The sequence below is a fragment of the Macaca fascicularis genome, chromosome 20, assembly GCF_037993035.2.
Source record: "Macaca fascicularis isolate 582-1 chromosome 20, T2T-MFA8v1.1".
NCBI lineage: Eukaryota > Metazoa > Chordata > Mammalia > Primates > Cercopithecidae > Macaca > Macaca fascicularis.
The window spans coordinates 19,157,465-19,179,538 of NC_088394.1; the positions used below are offsets into that span (position 1 = coordinate 19,157,465).

Consider the following 22,074-nt stretch of genomic DNA (forward strand, 5'->3'; position numbering starts at 1 on the left):
GGGGTCCTTCGGGTCATACATGCAACAGTGAGAGTCACACCTGGTACACGGTGGGCCCATCCTCCGTGTTGGCTGCTGCTGTTGATCATGATGAAAATGATGACGTCAGAAGCAGAAGCCTTTGCCCTTAGTGGCTTAGGTCCATGCTACTCAATTTATCACAATGTTTTGAGAGTAATTACAGGACACCGGGGACTCAGATCTGCTTTCTGCAGAGCAGGTGAAATGCTGAGTCATGTTAGATAGCTAGATAATAAATTCCTTGAAGCCCAGGAGTGACTGATTCATGGTGCTCCACAGATAGCTCTTCTGATTGGATTTAGAATTTATCTCCAATGTGTTGGATTTGGATCTAGGGATACCTGGAGTAGTTTGGGGGAATAACATGGGTACTGAAGAAACAGTTATTTTGCCTCACCAGTTGGAGGAGGATAATGCCTTAGGCAGAGGGAAGACATACGTTGCAGGAGAAATAAATAGTAATTCACATTGTTGGTAGTTGGAGGATGTCAGATGCCAGCCTGAGATTCACGGAAGGAACAAGTTACGGGATAGTAAATCTGTGGCAAACAAAAATAGATGTGGAGAGAAGATCAAGGGGTGCCCAGTCGATGGAAAATAATTGGAGACAAAAACTGTTAAAATTAATAAAATAAATGTGACCTCGATTGGGGAAAAAAATGTGGTTAGCCTCCACCACTGAGCAAACGATAACAATGAAATCATTCAATGAACAAATTGTATCAGAAGAGAAAGACTGTTGTTACATTGCCTTAGAAAACTGAAACTTTGACCTTGGTTTGTTACTGAAACTTGATTTTTCCTCCCCGCACCACCCCCCTCACGAATTTAGGAAGTTTTTATTTTATCTTTATTTTAAAAATAAAGGAACAGCGAGTTCTCACGTTGAGTGTAATGCTGGCCTCTTTTTGTCTCTCGCAGGGGAATTTCAGAGTGCCTGCCCCGGTTAACATGCATGATCAGAGGGATCGGAGACCCACTGGTGTCGGTGTACGCCCGTGCCTACCTGTGCCGGGTAGGTCATGCGAGTCACTACCCTTGACAGCACGGCTGCCGCCTGTCTCCTTGAATGGTCACCCAGGGCCCTCCTTCCCCACCAACCCACAAGTCATTGAGAGAAGGACTTTATTAGTGGCTAATTTTAGATCATATCTCTGCCACAGAAAGTAGAACTGTAGGGTTTCTTTTAAAAATTAATTTTAAAGTAGACCAACTTACCATAGCTCTAATTAGGGGATGTTTAAGGTCATCTTCTTACAAATGAACTGGTTTTCAAATTAATTGTTTCTCAGTTCTTGCTGCAAAGGAGGCTCCCAGGGCCCTTTGGCTGACAAGTTGCTTTTCATTGACTTGAAACATGCTCTTCCTTTGTCTTGACTTTGATTGCTTTATTAGTTTTCTGCTTGGCAAGGGAGCAGTGTCCCACATGACGGCAGGCCTCAGGATCTGTGTGGCCTGGCTTAGGTGGCTGCTGTGAAAGCAGGTGGAGGGACTGATTAGAAATTACTTGCCCATGCCCTGCTTTAAAGCACTGTGAGGCGTCAGCTAAGCCATTAAGTTTTTTGCGTCTGGAAAAACGTAACCAATGAGGTTATGTGGTCTTTCTTTTTTTGAGATGGAGTCTCACTGTGTCGCCCAGGCTGGAGTGCAGTGACACCATCTCAGCTCATTGCAGCCTCCACCTCCTGGGTTCAAGTGATTCCCTGTCTCAGCCTCCTGGGTAGCTGAGATTACAGGCGTCTGCCACCACGCCTGGCTAATTTTTGTATTTTTAGTAGAGACAGGGTTTCACCATGTTGGCCAGGCTGGTCTCGAACTCCTGACTTCAAGTGATCTGCCCACGTTGGCCTCCCAAAGGGCTGGGATTACAGGTGTGAGTCACTGCGCCTGGCCGGTGTATGGCCTCTCCATGGTTTTCTTCAGCTCACACAGGGTCTTTGCCTCTGTCGGGACTCCCCTAGCAATGAGAATCTTCCCTGTCGTCCCATCAGTATTGCACATCCTTAGATCATTGCCCCTGATGAGCCCCAGACTTCCTTGAGGACAAAGTTGCAGTTAGAGCCTCCCCCATGAGTTTGACCTTGTTAAACTAAAAGATGAGAACATGTAGCCTGTGATTTGCTGCTTCTGCGTGACAGCCAGCAAATGTCGGCAGCCCTGTGGTCTCAAGTGTCACGAAAAACTAAGTCAGTGCCTTCAGAGTGAGGAGTAGATATCCATTAGGAAGGGCACTTTTTATAGGTCTGTTTCTTGATACTGAGAATGAAAGAAAAAGCCTTTCGTTTAAGGGCACCCTCTTCCCTCTTTGTAGCAGAGGCCAAAGTGTGTATGCGTCGCCCACTGCTTGAGACCTGTTGGGGGGGATTTTCCATCCAGAGATACAGGTGTGTTTCCAATATATTAAAGCTTGAATACTCCTCCCAAGTCAGTGTTTGCTGAGGCCCGACTGTGCACAGAACACAATGCCGCATCCTCTGGGAGAGAGGCAAAAGATACTGTTTGCGTATTTCTTTTTTCTTTTTCTTTTTGAGATGGAGTCTCGCTCTGTTGCCAGGCTGGAGTACAGTGGTGTGATCTCAGCTCACTGCAACCTCTGCCTCCTAGGTTCAAGCAATTCTTTTGCCACAGCCTCCCAAGTAGCTGGGACTCCAGGTGTGCACTACCACGCCCAGCTAATTTTTGTATTTTTAGTAGAGACAGGGTTTCACCATGTTGGCCAGGATGGTCTCAATCTCTTGACCTCATGATCTATCCGCCCCGACCTCTCAAAGTGCTGGGATTGCAGGCATGAGCCACCACACCTGGCCTTTTGTTGTTGTTGTTGTTTTTTGAGCCAGAGTCTCACTCTGTTGCCCAGGCTAGAGTGCAGTGGTGCAATCTCAGGTCAATGCAACGTCTGCCTCCTGGATTCAAGCGATTCTCATGTCTCAGCCTCCCGAGTAGCTGGGATCACAGGCACCTGCCACCATGCCCAGCTAATTTTTGTATTTTTAGTAGAGATGGGGTGTCACCATGTTGGCCAGGCTGGTCTTGAACTCCCCACCTCAGGTGATCTGCCTTCCCCGACCTCCCAAACTGCTGGAATTACAGGTGTGAGCCGCCACGCCCAGCCTTGTTTGTGTAGAACATAGCAAATGCTTTTAACACACGTTGACATCACTTGAATAAGGCCTGATGTCGGAGACCCGGTAATGAAGACTTAGACTCATGCTGTCTTTTATGCAAATAATTTGGTTATTAAAGAGAAATCAGAAAGTGAGGAAGTATGTATTTTTTGCAAGCCTGTTCCCTTTTAATGTTTGAAGTCAGGTACATGAGCTAGGGTACACAATCATATTTGTTACATATAAAGTGCCTTTGAATGGCAGATGCAACTTGAAACACAGTGACGATGAGGAGAAGATGCAGAGGACAAAGCAGACCCATCCCAGGAAGATTGGTAGTGGAGTGCCTGGCATCTGCTGAAATCATTTTTGTCAGTCCAGGCAATGCATTGATTCCCCTGGTTGGGTAGTTTCTAAAAGTCTCTTTAACATTAAAAGAGTAAGAGAGACCAAGCACAGTGGCTCATGCCTGTAATCCCAGCACTTTGGGAGGCTGAGGCGGGCAGATCACTTGGGGTCAGGAGTTCAAGACCAGCTTGGCCAACATGGCAAAAACCCGTCTCTACTAAAAAATACAAAAATTAGCCAGGCATGGTGGTACACGCCTGTAGTTCCAGCTACTCGGGTGGCTGAGGCACGAGAATCACTTGAACCCAGGAGGCAGAAGTTGCAGTGAGCCAAGATCGTGCCACTGCACTCCAGCCTGGTTGACAGAGCATGACTGCCTCAAACAAACAAACAAACAAACAAACAAAAGAACCTGTGTGTTAGTAAGATTTCTTTCAGTTGCAAGTGCCAAAAACCCAGTTCATACTACTTTAAGCAAAAGTAGGAACTTACTGGCCAGTGTCTGGAGAGACCAGGGGTAGTACAGGGACGGCTGGATGCAGGCCTCAGAGGGTGCCGTTGAGAATCAGCCTCTCCCCGCATCACTCAGCTCTGCTGTCCTCTGAGTTGGCTTCATTCTGTGACTTGCTTTTTTTCTATGATGGCCCATAGTGGCCTCTGGCTTCCATCCTACCACCTTAGGAACCTTTTGGAAAGTGTGTTTTCTCGCCAGTAGATCTAGCCAGAGCCTCAGGGCTGATTCTTGGTGGATTACCTAGGGTTGCTTGTCCACCCCAGTCACGTGGCCATGGGTTGGGGTCTGGGTGCTTACTGACTGGGCCTGGGTCACATGCCCCTGCGTGGAACTCAGGGTGAGGTGGATCCAGCTCCACCACAGACCTCATGGTCTGAGAGGAAGGTTTGATTCCCCAGAGACAAATGTAATTTGCTGATACCAGCAACAGGGGGGATGAATGCTGGGGAGGCCGAAACGGCAGATGGGAATCATGAGCAATACCCTTGCTGCTCTGAGGAGACATGTTTTAGACCCGAGCAGATATCCAAGCTGCTCATTTGGCCCAATGAGAAGAGAAAAACAGAAAACAAAAGCTCTGCGTGGGTAGAGTGTGGGGGGAGCTGGAAGCTGTTTATTAGAGGAAGGTATGATTAACTCCTAACTCACAGCCGCTTCAGCTCATCTCCATGGCTCAGCCACCAGGCCAGTCTTTGCTGTCATCTAACAGATAATTATTGTCTTTTCTACAATATGATTAAGTGGAAGGAGAATCAGAACACTGTAGGACTGGATCTGATGTTTCTTGTTAGTGTATATATATATATATACGTATTTTAATCTACGTGCTTGTCCTTGGAAACAGCACTTCCTGTACCCAATCACAGAGCTGCTCTTGGAATTTAACACCTGATTGGTTCTCAAATGCCATCTGAAAAACATTATTATTGTTACCCATCATGACCTCTGAGTAATGGAACGTGAATGGGAGAGATCTATCCCCATTTGAAGAAACGGAGATCCAGTCTCGCTCTATTGCCCAGGCTGGAGTGCAGTGGCGTGATATTGCTCACTGCAACTGCCACCTCCCGGGTTCAAGCCATCCTCCCACCTCAACCTCTCAAGTAGCTGGGTCTACAGGCATGCACTGCCACACCCGGCTAATTTTTGTGGTTTTTAGTAGAGACAGGGTTTCACCATGTTGGCCAGGCTGGTCTCAAACTCCTAACCTCAAGTGATTGTCCCACCTGTGCCTTCCAAAGTGCTGGGATTGCAGGTGTGAGCTGCTGCAGCCCAGCCTACGAAGTTGTTTTTGTGATTAAGCAGCAATTTGGAAATGAAGCGTTTCTGAGGAAGTCAGTTTAAGAAACGCTGTGATGTTGTGTTTTAAACCTATGAACTCCCCTCCATAGCTCATCCCTCTACTTTTCCATCTAACCCCATTACTGTACCTTATCTATGATTAGTAAATGTCTTCAGCTAGAATTGTTACAGTCTGTTTTGTAACAGTGAAGTCAGGACTTAAGGGATTATAGCATTGTTACACTTCATGCTCATCTTACATAAAATTGCATAAAATGTATTAAAATTCATGTCTCCTCTTATCACTGCCTTGCAAAGAATGGATTTGTATAGCTTTTAACTAACCATGTAACGGGGGCAGCACCACATCTGAAATCCAAGCTGACTGATGTACCGTAATCTTTGTGTTTTATCTAATAAGTACAACTACCTGTGTGTTTATCATCTTTTTTAATTGTATACATAATCTTGAGAGTTTATTCCTTTTTAGTTCTGTATTGATTTGTTCTCTTGGTCATCTGTTTAGAAATACATTCAATACCTTTGGGGAAGAGCAAAGATGATTTCTGCAAATGTCGCCCTTTTTTATTAAAAATAGCTTCTGTGGTCTTTCTTATAAAAGCAGTACATGTTTATTGAATAAGAAAACAGATAGGCTGGGCGTGGTGGCTCACGCCTGTAATCCCAGCACTTTGGTAGGCTGAGGCGGGCAGATCATCTGAGGTCAGGAGTTTGAGACCAGCCTGGCCAGCATGGTGAAACCCCATCTCTACTAAAAATACAAAAATTAGCCGAGTGTGGTGACACATGCCTGTACTCCCTGCTACTTGGGAGGCTGAGGCAGGAGAATTGCTTGAACCCGGGAGGTGGAGGTTTCAGTGAGCCAAGATCGTGCCACTGCACTCCATCCTGGGCAACAGAGTGAGACTCCATCTCAAAACAAAACAAAAAACAGATAAGGAAAAAAAAAAATTAGGCCGAGCGCTGTGGCTCACACCTGTAACCCCAGTACTTTGGGAGGCCAAGGCGGGCAGATCATGAAGTCAGAAGATCAAAACCATCATGGCCAATATGGTGAAACCCCGTCTCTACTAAAAATACAAAAATCAGCCGGGTGTGGTGACACGTGCCTGTAATTCCAGCTACTCAGGAGGCTGAGGCAGGAGAATCCCTTGAATCAGGGGGTCGGTGGTTGCAGTGAGCCGAAATTGTGCCACTACACTCCAGCCTGGCAACAGAGCAAGACTCCATCTCAAAAAAATAATAATTTTCTGGAATTTTTCTATATCTATAAACATAGGGGTGTGTATGTGTGTGTGTGTATACACGCACACATATATATATTAGTTTCCAAAAATAAAATCATACTATAGTTGTTTGCAACTAGTTTTTCCGTTTGTCTGGCTTCAGGTGGGAATGGAAGTGGCCCCACATCTCAAAGAAACCCTAAATAAGAACTTTTTTGACTTCCTCCTTACGTTCAAACAGGTAAGAGAACACTCTCAGAATAGCTAATCGATATAACAGTTCTATGAAAGCAAATTCACAAAACCCAGTTGGTTTTCCAAGTTGAGAATGCCTTAAAGCTCTTTAAATGTGCAGGCCCTGGAAAATTACACTAGCTTCTGTTGTAGACAATTAAAATGTGTTGATTGTACTGAGTAAGCGGAGAAAGTTAATATGCATGTGTTAACAGGAAACGTCTCCAGTCGATCAGCCTTGCTTCTTAGCATCTGCTGGCTCCATTTTTATCAGGTTCCTGCTTTCCACAGCGCTCGTTCCCAAAACAGCTCAGCTTGGTGACATGAGAAACTTTCTGTGTTTTTTTCTGGTTTAAAAGAAAAAAGCAACTGAGAAACCAGGCTATTTCTCTCAGGGCTGTCCACATGCTTACAAGTATGCACAGTCTGTGAGTTGTGTGTGCTTTGTTTGTTGTTTGATTTTCCCCCTCCTTTTCTAAGTGTTTGTTTGGTCTCCTGTAGATTCATGGGGATACGGTCCAGAACCAGCTGGTGGTCCAAGGAGTGGAGCTCCCATCGTACCTCCCCTTGTACCCGCCTGCCATGGACTGGATCTTCCAGTGCATCTCCTACCATGCCCCCGAGGTAACTGCCAGGTGGCTTCAGTGTGACGCTCACCTCCTGTATGGCGACAGCCCCTGCACGCTGTGCCTTTTAATGTTAATGCGACCCTTTCATACCAGCTATAGCAACGTTAGCGCTAGCCAGCCTTTATAGAGGGCTTGTCATGGTGGCTGGTCCTGTGCTAAGTGCTTTTCTAAGACTGTCTCATTTTAACAACTGTGGGAGGGGAATGTGGTGGCTTGAGAGGCCATATACCTAAGTGAGGCCACACAGCTGGAAAGCAGTTGGTGGCTGGGTGCGGTGGCTCACATCTGTAATCCCAGCACTTTGCAAGGCCAAGGTTGGGAGGATCACTTGATTTTAGGAGTTTGAGACCAGCCTTGGCAACATAGCAAAACTCCATCTCTACAAAAAATTAGCCAGGCATGGTAATATATGCCTATAGTCTCAGCTACTCGGGAGGCTGAGGTGGGAGCACCACCTGAGCCCCAGAGTTCAAGGCTACAGTGAGCTGTGTTTGTATTACTGCACTCCAGCCTGAGTGACAGAGCAAGACACTGTCTCATTAAAAAAGAAAAAAAAGGAAGGTGGTTGGTGACTTGATACAAAGCCACAGAACTGGGCTCCAGGTCCAACAAGCCTTGTTGCCTCTTACCTTCACGTACCCCTTTTGTGTTTATAATAATCCAATAAAGTCTGTAGAGCAGGTATTTTATGGAAGGAAAATAAAGCTCAGACGCTTAATTTCTTTTGTAAGATTATTTTTCTTTCCTTTTTTTCTTTTTTGCCAGTTGAAGTATTGTCAGGAATTGAAGTGACATCAGAATCATAGCAGACATGTATTTTTTTACTTTTCCAAAACTGAGAAGCAGTTTTAGTAGAACAACAATTCAAACTGTCATGAAGACTGTGATAGGCCAGGCACAGTGGCTCATGCCTGTAATCTCAGCACTTTGGGAGGCTGAAGTGGGCAGTTCACTTCAGGCCAGCAGTTCAAGACCAGCCTGGCTAACATGGATATATAGGCGTATATCACCATGCCTGGCTAATTTTTTGTATTTTTTTGTAGAGATGGAGTTTCGCTATGTTGCCCAGGCTGCTCTTTTGTAGAGACCCTGTCTCTACAAAAAATACAAAAATTAACTGCGCATGGTAGTATGTGCCTGTAGTCCCAGCTACTCAGGAGGCTGAGGCAGAGAATCACTTGAACCTGGGAGGCGGAGGTTGCAGTGAGCCGAGATTGCACCACTGTACTCCAGCCTGGGTGACAGAGCCAGACTGTCTCAAAAAAAAAAAAAAAAAAGACTGTGACAGATGAAGCTTCCCTTGTCTTTATTTGATAGTTGCAAAGAAAAGAGAGACTACAAAACAGGGACACATAGAGCAAAGCAAAGTTGGAGGATATCTGCCTTTTCCTAGATGTTGCCAACACATGTTGAAAGCTGTACAGAAAAGAAAAAAAAAGGACATGACTTTAACTGAGCTATCACACTTTTAAGAATTTATCCTGTAAGTTAGATGAGTGCATAAACATTATAAACACACACAGAGATGCACACATGGTTTGTTCACAGTAGTGCAAAATTGGAGGCGAGCATCGGAGAGGACTGGTTATGGTATGTGCATTCGGTGGGATGTTAATGGGGCCATTTAAAATGATGGAGACTCCTGATGATCTGTGCATACTGGTGTAAGGGTATTCATGGTATATGGCTAAGTGCAAAAAGAAAGTTACGTTGCTGTGTGTGTCGTAAGGGGCAGTGTGGCCTAGTGTTCAGGCGTGGGCTCTGGAGTCGGGGTGCCTGGGTCTGCATCTCAGTTCCGTTACAGCTGTTGTGATAGAGTAGGGAGCAGGTAACTTATTCCTAATCACTCTGAGTCTTCTTTCTTCATCTGTAAAATGGGAGCAATATTAATGATTCCTATTTTCTAGTCTGTTGCAAGGATCAAAGAAGTCACTGTATCTATGGTGCTTAGTGTAGTGCCCCACGTCTTGGTACTTGCAGACATGATTTTTATATCTGTGCAAGAGAGTTGGGAAGGAGAAGTGACAGAATTATCACTGGAGTGTGAGATTTGGGGCCATCGTAACTTATTTTTCTTTGCCCATCTGTTTTTTTCTTTCTTCCTTTGGGACAGAGTCTTGCTCTGTCTCCCAGTCTGGAGTGCACTGGTGCAATCTCGGCTCGCTACAACCTCTGCTTCCCAGGTTCAAGCAATTCTCATGCCTCAGCCTCCTGAGTAGCTGGGACTACAAGCATGCACCACCACACCCAGCTAATTTTTGTATTTTTAGTGAGATGCAGTTTCAGCTTGTTGATCTCGTGCTGATCTCTAACTCCTGGCCTCAAGTGATCCTCCCGCCTCAGCTTCCCAGAGTGCTGGGATCACAGACGCGAGCCCCTGTGCCCGGCCGCCCATCTCTGTTTTCTAACTTTTCAACAAGTTTGCACTGCTTACGTTTTTACGTTTTGAGATTCTAAATTATGAGGAGAAAAACGGACATCCTGTACTTCAGGTGAATAGTCTTACCATTAAGTAAATTGATTTTAAATCAAGCCACTATAAAGGGAAGATTGTTTGAAATTTTGCTGCTGGTTCTCTATGGTCCTCAGCATGGTTTGAGCAACCACATGCTGTCCCCCACTTCTGGGAAGGGTACCACGAACTTGACTGTTTTCTTGGTATTCCACTGAATGACGGAAACATACAAGCAGGATTGACGTGGTGAAATGAGAACGCTTATTTTTTTTTTCTTATTTTAGTGAAAGGCAAAATCAGATTTAAACACAAAAGGTACATGTCACAAGACAGTCTTCTTTTTATTTTAAGCCCCAGTCATCTCAAAGGATGGCAGAAGCTGGGAATAGAGCTTTCCTGGGAGTAAGCTCTAGGAAATCATTATTGCACTAGAATAAGTGATTAAAAAATTAGGTCACCTGAATAATAATAAACTCTGATTCTTGGGCACACTTAAATAAGGGACATGCAGTGTCTTGTTAAAAAAAAAAATCATTTTCAAACTGCAGAAGAATTGATGTCAGTATGGAAGGTGGTGTTAAAGGTGCATGTGACAATTTGGTGCCTAAAAGCTCTTTGATAGTGGCCGCTATGAGTCACCTGCAGAGTAGAGCTGTGTGTATCCATTAGAGGCCAAGACTTCAAAATAGGGGATGGTAAAGTTCGGCTGCAGCAGTTGGTAATATACAGGGCAGACAGGTGAGAGAGGGAAAGGAATAATACCTTTAGTTGTGAATATCTCATCTACAGAATTTCAAATTGAAGTTGAAATCCAAGGTAAAAAATCAAGGCATGTCTTAGTTCGTTTGGGCTGCCATAATAAGGCGCCATAGGATGTTTAAAATAGAATTGCAGCCTTGGCCTGACTTCTTTTCTCTCTTCCTGTACTTTTGAAGTGGGTAAATAATTATAAATAACCTAATCTGGAGATCACCTTAAAAAATCCAACAGTTGGCCAGGCGTGGTGGCTCACACCTGTAATCCCAGCACTTTGGGAGGCCGAGACGGGCAGATCACGAGGTCAGGAAATCAAGACCATCCTGGCTAACACAGTGAAACCCCGTCTCTACTAAAAATACAAAAAAATTAGCTGGGCATTGTGGCAGGCACCTGTAGTCCCAGCTACTTGGGAGGCTGAGGCAGGAGAATGGTGTGAACCCAGGAGGTGGAGCTTGCAGTGAGCCGAGATCGCACCGCTGCACTCCAGCCTGGGTGACAGAGTGAGACTCCGTCTCAAAAAAAAAAAAAAAAAAAAAAAATCCAACGGTTAAATATGGCTGTGGTTCTCAAACTCCATATATATTGGTAAAATGGTCATTGAATTAGACACAAAGACATATTCTTCTTCCCCAAAAAAGTATGCATGTAAAACCTGGTGAAATTGTCTAGTTAGTTGTATTATACTAGTGTCAATTTCCTAGCTTTAATAATGCATTATAGTTATGTAAATGGGAGAAGCTGGGTGGTGGGTACCCAGGACTTCTCTCTACTGTTTTTTTCAATTACTGATGAGTCTGTAGTTAATTCAGAATAAAAAGTCTTTTAAAAATCCTTCAATTGGGATGAATGCTCCATTCTTCATGATACGATTATTATGTATTGCGTGCCTGTATCAAAACATCTCATGTACCCCACAAATATATACACTTACTATGTACCCACAAAAAATAAAAATTAGGCCGGGCATGGTGGCATATTCCTGTAATGCCAGCACTTTGGGATGCCAAGGTGGGCAGATTGTGAGGTCAGGAGTTTGAGACCAGCCTGGCCAACATGGCGAAACCCCGTTTCTACTAAAAATACAAACATTATCTGAGTGTGGTGGTGTGTGCACCTGTAATCCCAGCTACTTGGGAGGCTGAGGCGAGAGTATTACTTGAACCCAGGAGGTAGAGGTTGCAATGAGCCAAGATCGCACCACTGCACTCCAGCCTGGGTGAGAGAGCAAGACTCTATCTCAAAAAAGAATAAATAAATAAAAATAAATAATTAAAAATTAAACAGAAAACAAAAACATCTGTCAGTTAGGGACAGTTTGAAAAATGATATTATATCCATGGCGTGGATTAAATAGCCATGGATTAAAAGAGTGAGGTAGATTTGTGTAACAACATGGAGAAGAGAGGACCATCTAGAGTCTCCATTAAAAAAGGCCATATTTAAATATCTCCAGCCCAGTATTTGTAAGAGTATCCCATTGTGTAAAAACAAAACTAAGCTTCTGTAATAATATATATCCATAAGGCATAGGCAGAGTTCTAAATAAGAACATCAAAGTCCTAGATAAACACCAAAGTGTTGACAGTGGTGATTTCTAGGACATGGAAGTTGGGAAGAGGGGACACTCACATCTTTCTTGATGCATGTCGATGTTGTTGGAACTTTTGTCTATAAAGCATTTCTTATTTTTACGATTTTTAGGAAAACAATGAAATGTTACATAAATAAGTGCCATGCAGGGCCAATGGCAACAATAACAAAAGCCTAAAACACAAACCAGCACACCAAGCAAATGCCTGCCTTGTGAATCTTCTGAATCTTCAAGTTCTGGTGTGTGTGAAAATGAAAGAAATATGCTGAGCTGCTTTTTCAATGGTTGATCCCAGCCAAAGGGCTTGTTTCGATCCCAGTCTGCTTTGAGCTGTTGTTCATCGTGTTCTTGCCAAAGATAATCAATTCTGTCACTTCTTAGAGGGGAAAAAATCAGTAACCTCCAGCAGACCTGCCCAGGGATCTATAACGTTTGGCTCTCTGGACACTTACATGTATTCCTAAGTTCCTTTATGACGACAGAGCCTTTGGTTTTTTAAAGTTATATTCTTGGATGCATTTTTAGTGCATTCATCTTTTGTGAGAGAGGGAACTTTTTAAGCATTTATCTTGTCTTAATGGTAAGAATCTTTTGTTCTTTTGTTACCTTTTAACTAGGGCATTTGCCCTAGTTAATCTTTCCAGAATTGGTGCGCCAGGAGGTCTCATTTATATGTGTGTGTGTGTGTGTGTGTGTGTGTGTGCGCGCCTGTGTGTGTGCATGTGCATGTATATGAGATAGAGTAAACCTCACGAAGGCATGGGTTTCTGGCTGTTTTCCTCCCATCTTACCCTCAGTGTCTGGAACAATGGTTGCTGTAGTCATCCTTTGGAATACTTGGGGGATTGATTCTGGGATCTCCACGTATATCTTTTTTTTTTTTTTTTTTTTTTTTTTTGAGACAGAGTCTTGCTGTGTCGCCCATGCTGGAGTACAATGGCCCGACTCCACTCAGGCAACCTCTGCCTCCTGGGTTCAAGCGATTCTCCTGCCTCAGCCTCCCAAGTAGCTGGGACTACAGCCACACCACCACGCCCAGCTAATTTTTGTATTTTTAGTAGAGACAAGGTCCCATCATCTTGGCCAGGCTGGTCTCTAAATCCTTACCTCACATGATCCACCCGCCTCAGCCTCCCAAAGTGCTGGGATTACAGGTGTGAGCCACTGTGCCCAGCCTCCACGTCTATCAAAATCCACGCATACTCAAGTCTCACAGTCTCACAGTTGGCCCTATGGAACCCACGTATACTTGAGTTTGGCATCTCACAAATACTGTGTCTCACAATCAGCATATGGTTGAAAAAAAATCCGTGTATAAGTGGACCCGCACAACTCAAAACCATGTTATTCAAGGGTCAACTGTATACTCAAGTTGCTCGTTAGGTAGGCGTTGAATGATTATTTCTGTGTGTCAGGGAGTATCAATGTGGTGATTACACAGAATCTCTCTTTTCCTTTCTTAGCCTTTTCCGAAGGCCACTTGGCTATTGGTCTTTAAGAATGACTTTTCCAATATAAATACCCAAGAGTGGGTTAGGGAAGCCATTTATGATGTGGTCAGTTGTGTTCACCAGCTAGGATGCTTTTGGCTGTAAGGAACAAACATCGAACGGGTCTGGCCTCCACAGATAATTCCATGTGTCCTCCTCCACAACAAGTGGAGGCTCTTGGGTGGGCAGCTTCAGTCCATCTTTTCGCTTTGCTGACGCTGATTAGCAGCAAGGTGGGGGCAGCCATTCCAAGCGTCACGTCCAGAGCTGACAACATCCAGGGAATCTTTGATTCTTGGGTCCTTGTTTAAGAACAGGAAACCTTTCTCCAAATCTCTCAAAGACTTCCCATCCTGTCTCAGCAGCTAGAAATGGGTCATGGGCAAGGGGAACGAGACCTGCTATGATAGATTTGGGTCTGTATTAGTCTGCTCGGGCTCCCATAACAAAATACCACAGACTAGGAGCTTAAACAACAGACTTTATTTCCTCATGGTTCTGAAGGCTAGGAGACCAAGATCAAGGGGGCCAGCAAGGTTGGTTTCTGGCGAGGCCTCTCTCCTTGACTTGGAAACTCCCAGCTTCTTGCTGTGTCCTCCCATGGCTTTTCCGTTGTGTACACACATCCTTGCTGTCTCTTCCTACAAGGGCATTAGTCTTGTGGGATTAGGATCCCACCCTTAAGACTCCATTTAACCTAGTACAGTGATATTGGGGGTTAGGGCTCCAACAAACAATTTAAGGGAGATATAATTCAGTTCATGACAGAAGCCAACCTAGTTTATGTGAGGCATAGATGGAAATCTGAATATAGTCAGGGTTCTGGGGGTAGGGATTCCAACAGTATCTCCAACGTCACCTCTCACTTATTCAGGCAACACTTACGACAGAGAGGGGCAACACTTACGACAGAGAGGGCAACACTTAGGACAGAGAAGGGCAACACTTACGACAGAGAGGAGCACCATCAGAAAGAGTGGAATTGCATTTAAGAACACTTATTTTTTTACTTTGGGTCCAGACTTAGATATAGATCCGTTTTATTTTATTTTGCTTTTTATTTTTTATTTTTTTTACTTTTTTTATTTTTGAGACAGGGTCTTGCTCTGTGGCTCGGGCTGGAGTGCAGTGGTGCAATTTTGGCTCACTGCAGCCTCAACCTCCCAGGCTCAAGTGATGCCCCCTCCTCAGCCTCCTGAGAATCTGGGACTATAAGCACACACCACCATGCTTGGTCAATTTTTAAATTTTTTTTTAGAGATGGAGTTTCGCCATGTTGCCCAGGCTGGTCGTGAACTCCTGAGCTCAAGCCATCTGTCCACATCAGCCTCCCAAAGTGCTGGGATTACAGGCATGAGCCATCGTGCCCACCATGTCTTTTTTTTTTTTTTTCTTGAGACAAGGTCTCACTTTGGTGCCCAGGCTAGAGTGCAGTGGCACAATCACAGCTCACCGCAGTCTTGACCTCCTGGGCTCAATTGATCCTCCCACTTCAGCCTCCTGAGTAGCTGGGACCACAGGATATACCACCACACCCAGCTAATTTTTAAAAAAATTTTATGGCTTGGCGTGGTGGCTCACTCCTGTAATCTCAGCACTTTGGGAGGCTGAGGCAGGCAGAGTTCAAGACTAGTCTGGCCAACATGGTGAAACCCTGTCTCTACTAAAAATACAAAAAGTTAGCCAGGCGTGATGGCACACACCTGTAGTCCCAGCTACTCGGGAGGCTGAGGCAGGAGAATCACTCGAACCCGGGAGGCAGAGGTTGCAGTGAGCCGAGATCGCACCACTGTGCTCCAGCCTGGGTGACAGAGCAAGACTCTGTCTCAAAAAAAAAAAAATTATGTAGAGGTGAGTTCTCACTATATTGCCCAGGCTGGTCTTGAATTCCTGGGCTCAAGCGATCCTCCCACCTCAGCCTCTCGAAGTGCTGGGATTACAGGCATGAGCCACCACCCCTGGCCTGCACAAATCCCATTTTACCACTTATTAGGAAGTGGCTTAACCTTTGGCTTTTTCATCTGTAAAATGGGGATAATGTTCCATGGACCTCACAAGGACATAGTGAAGAGTAAGAGAGTAAAGGAAAGTCAAGGACTTAGCCTGAAACCTGGGCAGTGCTCATTGTCCTGTCATTGCCTCTGGTCTTGGGCTTGACCTTCTCCAAACCACTGCCCTAAATGATCCTTCTTCCATTGATTTTCTTAAAAACAGGAGCTCTTTTAAAGATATGTAATTATCTTAAGATAGCTCCAAAGCCATTAACAGTATTCCAATGAGTTAAAAAAAAATCTACTTCCCTTTGGGGGAAAAAATAGACTTCAAACTGTGTTGGAGAAGAAAAGTATCAAAGAACGTGACCTTTGATCCCAGCCTGCCCAGGTTCATGTCTGGCTGCCATCACTAACTGTGCGACCTTGGGTGAAAAACATTGCTATTTGTGGCTTTGTTTTTCATCTGTGAAATGGGAGAATAGAGCCCCTGCTTCAAGGGTGGTTGGGAGCGGTAAGATCATGAGTGCAAAGTGTTTCTCGCCATGGCTGGTGAACACTAAGCTCTAGCCCGGTGTTTGTTGCTCATATTACTAAGTGCACCCTGCGCACCTCTTGAAATAGGGAAGAATGTGGGGTTACAAAAGAGGTAGGGAGCAGAGTAATTGTCATTCTCATTGTGCCCGGTGACCCCGTAGTTGAGATGGTGCCACTTATAGCCTTGCAATAAGGAGACCCATGTTCGACAGAGTTGCCAACTCTTCCGAAGTCTCGTTGTTGGTAGTTGGTGAGGCTGGATTTGAATCCAAGTGTGCCTGATGCCAGGGTCCCAGCTTCTATTGATTGATCGATTGATTGATTGAGACAGGGTCTCCCTCTGTCCCCCAGGCTGGAGTGCAGTGGCATGATCTCAGCTCATAGCAGCCTCCACTTCCTGGGTTCTAGTGATTCTCCTGCCTCAGCCCCCTGAGTAGCTGGGATTACAGGCACCCGCTACCACACCTGGCTAATTTTTGTATTTTTAGTGGAGACAGGGTTTTACCATGTTGCCCAGACTAGTCTCGAACTCCTGACCTCAAGTGATCCACTCGCCTCGGTCTACCGAAATGCTAGAATTACAAGTGTGAACCACCATGCCCAGCCCCCAGCTTCTATTTATTACGCTAAATGCCATGAAAGTGAATTTTTTCTCCCCTAGCCTCCCCATCCCTACCAGACACTGAGAATTATCTTAATGGACATGTGGCTACATTCACTTTAGAGTTTGACTTTGGAAATCTCTTAGAAATGTTACTTTAGCTCCTTCAACCTGATTTTTTAATTATTATTATTTTTAACGTAATAGGCTCTGCTGACCGAGATGATGGAAAGGTGTAAGAAACTAGGAAACAAGTAAGTATTTTAAGATTCATAAAGCATGAGTTTGAAAATGGCATTGGCTGCTATTTTTGAGCTTGGCCTGCTTACCTGGGCATAGAGCTGAAGAGAGAGAGGCAGGATCGCATGGAGGTTTAGAATGCTGGAGTCCAGTTGCCTGGCCTCAGACCTTGGCTATGTTCTGTCTTAGCCCTGTGACCTTGGGCCACTTGCCTGACCTCTCTGTGCCTCTGTCTCCTCATCTGTAAAACGGGTATAATAATAGTTCTTTCCAACCGGGCGTGGTGGCCTATGCCTGTAATCCCAGCACTTTGGGAGGCTGAAGTGTGTGGATCACCTGAGGTCAGGAGTTCGAGACCAGCCTGGCCAATGTGGCAAAACCCCATCTCTACTAAAAATACAAAAACTAGCCGGGGTTGGTGGCATACACCTGTAGTCGCAGCTACTCAGGAGACTGAGGCAGGAGAATTGCTTGAACCCAGGAGACAGAGGTTTCAGTGAGCCGAGATCATGACACTGCACTCCAGCCTGGCAACAGAGTGAGACTCCGTCTCAAAAAAAAGAGAAAATAATAATAATAATAGTTATTTCCCCATGGGGCTGTGGTAGGTGGTTGGGCTAGGATGAAGTTCATCTCCCTGACTGTCACAAATATGAGGTTGTCTCTCTGCTTTCCTTTTAGTGGTAATATCCTTGCATGGGCTTTGTTCACCACTATGTCCCCAGAGCCTAGTGCCTATAACATAAGATCTCTTTCCTAAGAAATCTCTTGCATAAACTGGCCGGACACGGTGGTGCACGCCTGTAATCCCAGCACTTTGAGAGGCTGAGACGGGTGGATCACCTGAGGTCAGGAGTTCGAGACCAGCCTGGCCAACATGGTGAAACCCTGTCTCTGCTAAAAATACATAAAATTAGTCAAGCATGGTGGCACATTCCTGTAATCTCAGCTACTCGGGAGGCTGAGGCAGGATAATCACTTGAACCGGGAGGTGGAGGTTGCAGTGAGCCAAGATCGTGACACTTTACTCCAGCCTGGGCAACAAAGTGAGACTCCATCTCAAAAAAAAAAAAAAACTCTTACATAAATGATGTGGATATATATTTACAACATGGATCAATATTGTTACTTAATGTTCTGTCTCATTAGTGCACCAGCTTATTGAATGCTCGCTCTTCTTCTTAAATGAACTGGATCACTTGCTGATCTGTCTATTCATCCTGCCATCTATCCATCCACCCATCTAAACATCCAGTTAATTCAACATTTATTGAGTTTCTAATATGTGCAGGACACTGGGTTAGTCTTTCCAGTTTACCTTTTTACTCTGGTCTTTTTTTTTTTCCTCCAACCCTGCCACTAAAGAGCTGTTAGTCATCCTTCCTGGCAATATATACCCAAAAATTAAAGCAGCTTTGATTGAGGAGAAGCCAGGCTGACTTGGGGATCTGTGTCTTGCAGTGCCTTGCTGTTGAATTCCGTGATGTCTGCCTTCCGGGCTGAGTTCATCGCCACAAGGTCTATGGATTTCATTGGCATGATTAAAGAGTGTGATGAATCTGGCTTCCCCAAGGTAGGCTCTTGACTTCATGCTCAATAGGACACAAATAAGCGGTGTGTATCCGATAGCTTTTGAGAGACAGTCTGGTGTTGGGAACAGCATGGGCCAGCAGGAACACAGGCGAAGGCTCTGTGTCTGAGGAATGCAATGGAAGATGAATTAGAGATTGGGATTGTCAGACCCCATGTGGTTGCTAGGCTTCAGGCCCCCATGAGCCCTAAATCTATCAAATTAGCTCACTACGAAGGATTTAAGAAAGACTTTGGTCTAACGTATTTAAGAATATATCAGGTTGGGCACAGTGGCTCATGTTTATAATCCTAGTATTTGGGAGGCCAGCGCAGGAGGATCATTTGAGGCCAGGAGTTTGAGAACAGCCTGGCAACATAGCAAGACCCCATCTCTACCAAAAATCAAAAATTAGCTGGGTGTGGTGGTGCATTCCTGTAGTCCCAGCTACTTGGGAGGCTAGGGTGGGAGAATCGCTTGGAGCCCAGGAGATTGAGGCTGCAGTGAGCCATGATTATGTCATGAAGCCTGATGACAGAGTGAGACCCTGTCTCAAAACAAACAAAAGAACATATGTTCATTCATTATTTGTGAAAAACTTTGTTCAGTGGAATATTATGGCCCCAAATTAGACCAACAGATGTAGCTAACTCTGTGTGAGCCTCTCAGTGTAGCTGGGGCAGATATGTTTGATAGAACTTCAGAAGGAGGTTGTTGGAAGATTGGCCCCAAGAAGGATTAAACATTACTACCTTTTCTCTTTTCTTTTCTTCCTTTTCTTTGAGCTTCAAGTTACTTTGATTTAAAATTTCCATAACACGATGGTTTGACTTTTTTCTTAGCATCTCCTTTTTCGATCACTGGGGTTAAACTTGGCCTTGGCTGATCCTCCCGAGAGTGACCGACTTCAGATTCTCAACGAAGCTTGGAAAGTTATCACTAAGCTGAAGAACCCACAGGTGGGTGGCCATTTTGTCTTTTTTTTTTTTTTTTTGAGATGGAGTCTTGCTCTGTTGCCCAGGCTAGAGTACAATGGCGCCATCTTGGCTCACTGCAACCTCTGCCTCCCGGGTTCAAGCAATTCTCCTGCCTCAGCCTCCTGAGTAGCTGGGATTACAGGTGTGTGCCACCACATCCTGCGAATTTTTGTATTTTTAGTAGAGACTGGGTTTCACCATGTTGGTCAGGCTGTCTCAAACATCTACCCATCTCGGCTTCTCAAAGTTCTGGGATTACAAGCATGAGCCACTTTCCCCGGCCTGCCATTTAAACTTTAGATCAACCACTTTTTGTCCAAGTTTTGGCGTCTACTCTTTTAAAAAATTACCCCTCCGGGCCTAACATGGTGACTTACACCTGTAATCTCAGCACTTTGGGATGCTGAGGCAGGAGGATCACTTGAGGCTGGGAGTTTCAGACCAGCCTGGACAACGTAGCAAGACCCCTGTCTCTATTTGAACTAAAAAATGGAAATGATCTTTTCATTAGTTATACATTTTTCCCTAAAGAAATCTATTTATTATAATTGTATTATTTGTTTACCTATAATAGAGAATGGATAGCTTTAAAGATGTAATTTCTTTGATTTTTTAAAAATTCAATCCTCACAGCCTTAAGATGTGCTGAAAGTATAAAATTACATGATCATGCATTCAGAACTGCCATAAAAAATAAAACTTAAAAAAATGCATACCATTACAGATATTTGAAACTTTATAAAAGATCACTTAACTTTATAGAGGGCATCCAAAATGTAACAGTTTGTAAGATTTAGGTTTGAAAATATCGTTAATAGGATATTCCTAAATTAAAGATCAGCCTTTAAGCCAGTAATTAGCAAAAGGAAATTCCCGTTTCCGACCATTGAACAGAGCCACCTGAAGCTTCCTGTTTGCTATAAGGCATACTATGTTGGACTTAACGTTAAGATGCTTTCCTTTTTCTTTGTAGGACTACATTAATTGTGCCGAAGTGTGGGTAGAATACACCTGCAAGCATTTCACGGTATGTGTGACTGTGGTGGTGTTTTTGAAAGAATTAGATTTTTTCGTGTTTATAATAGTGAATTAGCCTAGTTTAGATATTGAGGCATTTGACCATGGTGCTTGCTGTTATAATTTATAAAAATTGCGTTCTTCATGATAAAGCATGAGGGATCATTAATATGTATACTATAACAAAAAATAACTGTTCCATGTTTACATTTAAGTTTGGAAAATGCAGCATTATACAAAGTTAAACCTTTTTTTTTTTTTTTTTTAACCATAGGATACCTTAGATGTTTATATGCTAAAGTGCCTTGCGACTATACATCAGAGTCTAGTAAGCAGCATTTCCCAAACAGTTTGACTGGCATGTAATTCTTTTCCTAAGCAAATGTTTCTTTCCCTAGGCATAGACTAGAACCACAGTTAGGGGAATACTAGGCTTCTCAAAGAGCAGAGACTTTAGAAGCAGATAGAAGTGGGTTCAAAACCCTTGCCGGAGTAATTTGTTTATTTTTAATCAAGTCCTAAAAATTTAAGTATAGCATTGCTATGATCTGAATGTCTGTGCCCTCCCAAAATTCATATGTTGAAATCCTAGCCCCCAAGATGATGGTATTAGGAGGTGGAACCTTTGGGAGATTAGGTCATGAGGGCAGAGTCCTTATGAAGGGGATTAATGCCCTTATAATAAAAGAAGCCCACCAGCCTGGCCAACATGGTAAAACCCCGTCTCTACTAAAAATAACAAAAAAAATTAGCCGGGTATGTGACACGTGCCTGTAGTCCTAGCTACCCAGGAGGTTGAGGGAGGAGAATCGCTTCAATGTGGGAGGCAGAAGCTGCAGTGAGCCAAGATTGCACTGCTACACTCCAGCCTGAGTGACAGAGTGAGACTCTGCCTCAAAACCAAAGTAATAATACAAATAAGTCCCGAGGAGCTCACTGTCCCCTTCCACCCCGTGAGGACTTGGGGAGAAGATGCCATTTGTGAGGAATGGGTCCTCACCAGACACCAAATCTACCTCGATCTTGGACTTCCCAGCCTCCAGAACTGTGAGAATTAAATTGCTGTTGTTTCAAGCTTCCCAGTTTATGGTATTTTGGTAGAGAAGCCCAAACAGACCGAGCCAAGCACACATGCAAAAACGTGCACATATCATAAGTTTGCTGGCTCAATGAATTTTCACAAGGTACGACCATGTAATCACTGTCCAGAATAGCAAATAGGAAATAACGACCCCACAGAACCCCCAGAACTGCCCCTCGCTGTCACACCTCAGCCTTTGGGGAGGTGCAGGTAGACACCATCCTGGCCTCTAACACCAAAATTGATTTTGCCTCGTTTTGAGCATCAGGTAAATGTTGGTCCATTGATTTTTGTGTTTTTTTGGTCCTATTTTTATTTTACATTTTATTATGGAAATTTAAACAGACTCGCTCCCTTGTACCCATCAATGAGAAATTATCAACTTAT

The 22,074-nt window shown here is 44.2% G+C and overlaps 1 protein-coding gene across 6 annotated transcripts in view; it reads left to right on the forward strand.

Moving 5' to 3' along the window:
• VPS35L (VPS35 endosomal protein sorting factor like) overlaps window positions 1-22,074 on the forward strand; it is a 148,006-nt gene that overhangs the window by 53,847 nt on the left and 72,085 nt on the right. For all 6 annotated transcript variants that reach the window (XR_010583862.2, XR_012429315.1, XR_012429316.1 and 3 more), the window contains 7 exons: window positions 943-1,036; window positions 6,679-6,756; window positions 7,251-7,373; window positions 17,010-17,056; window positions 18,504-18,615; window positions 19,455-19,571; window positions 20,563-20,616. Coding sequence is in view for 3 of the 6 variants with exons in the window: in XM_005591372.5 (XP_005591429.2) it covers window positions 943-1,036; window positions 6,679-6,756; window positions 7,251-7,373; window positions 17,010-17,056; window positions 18,504-18,615; window positions 19,455-19,571; window positions 20,563-20,616 (625 nt within the window). In the remaining 3 variants the exon portion in view is untranslated. The remainder of the gene's footprint in view (window positions 1-942; window positions 1,037-6,678; window positions 6,757-7,250; window positions 7,374-17,009; window positions 17,057-18,503; window positions 18,616-19,454; window positions 19,572-20,562; window positions 20,617-22,074) is intronic.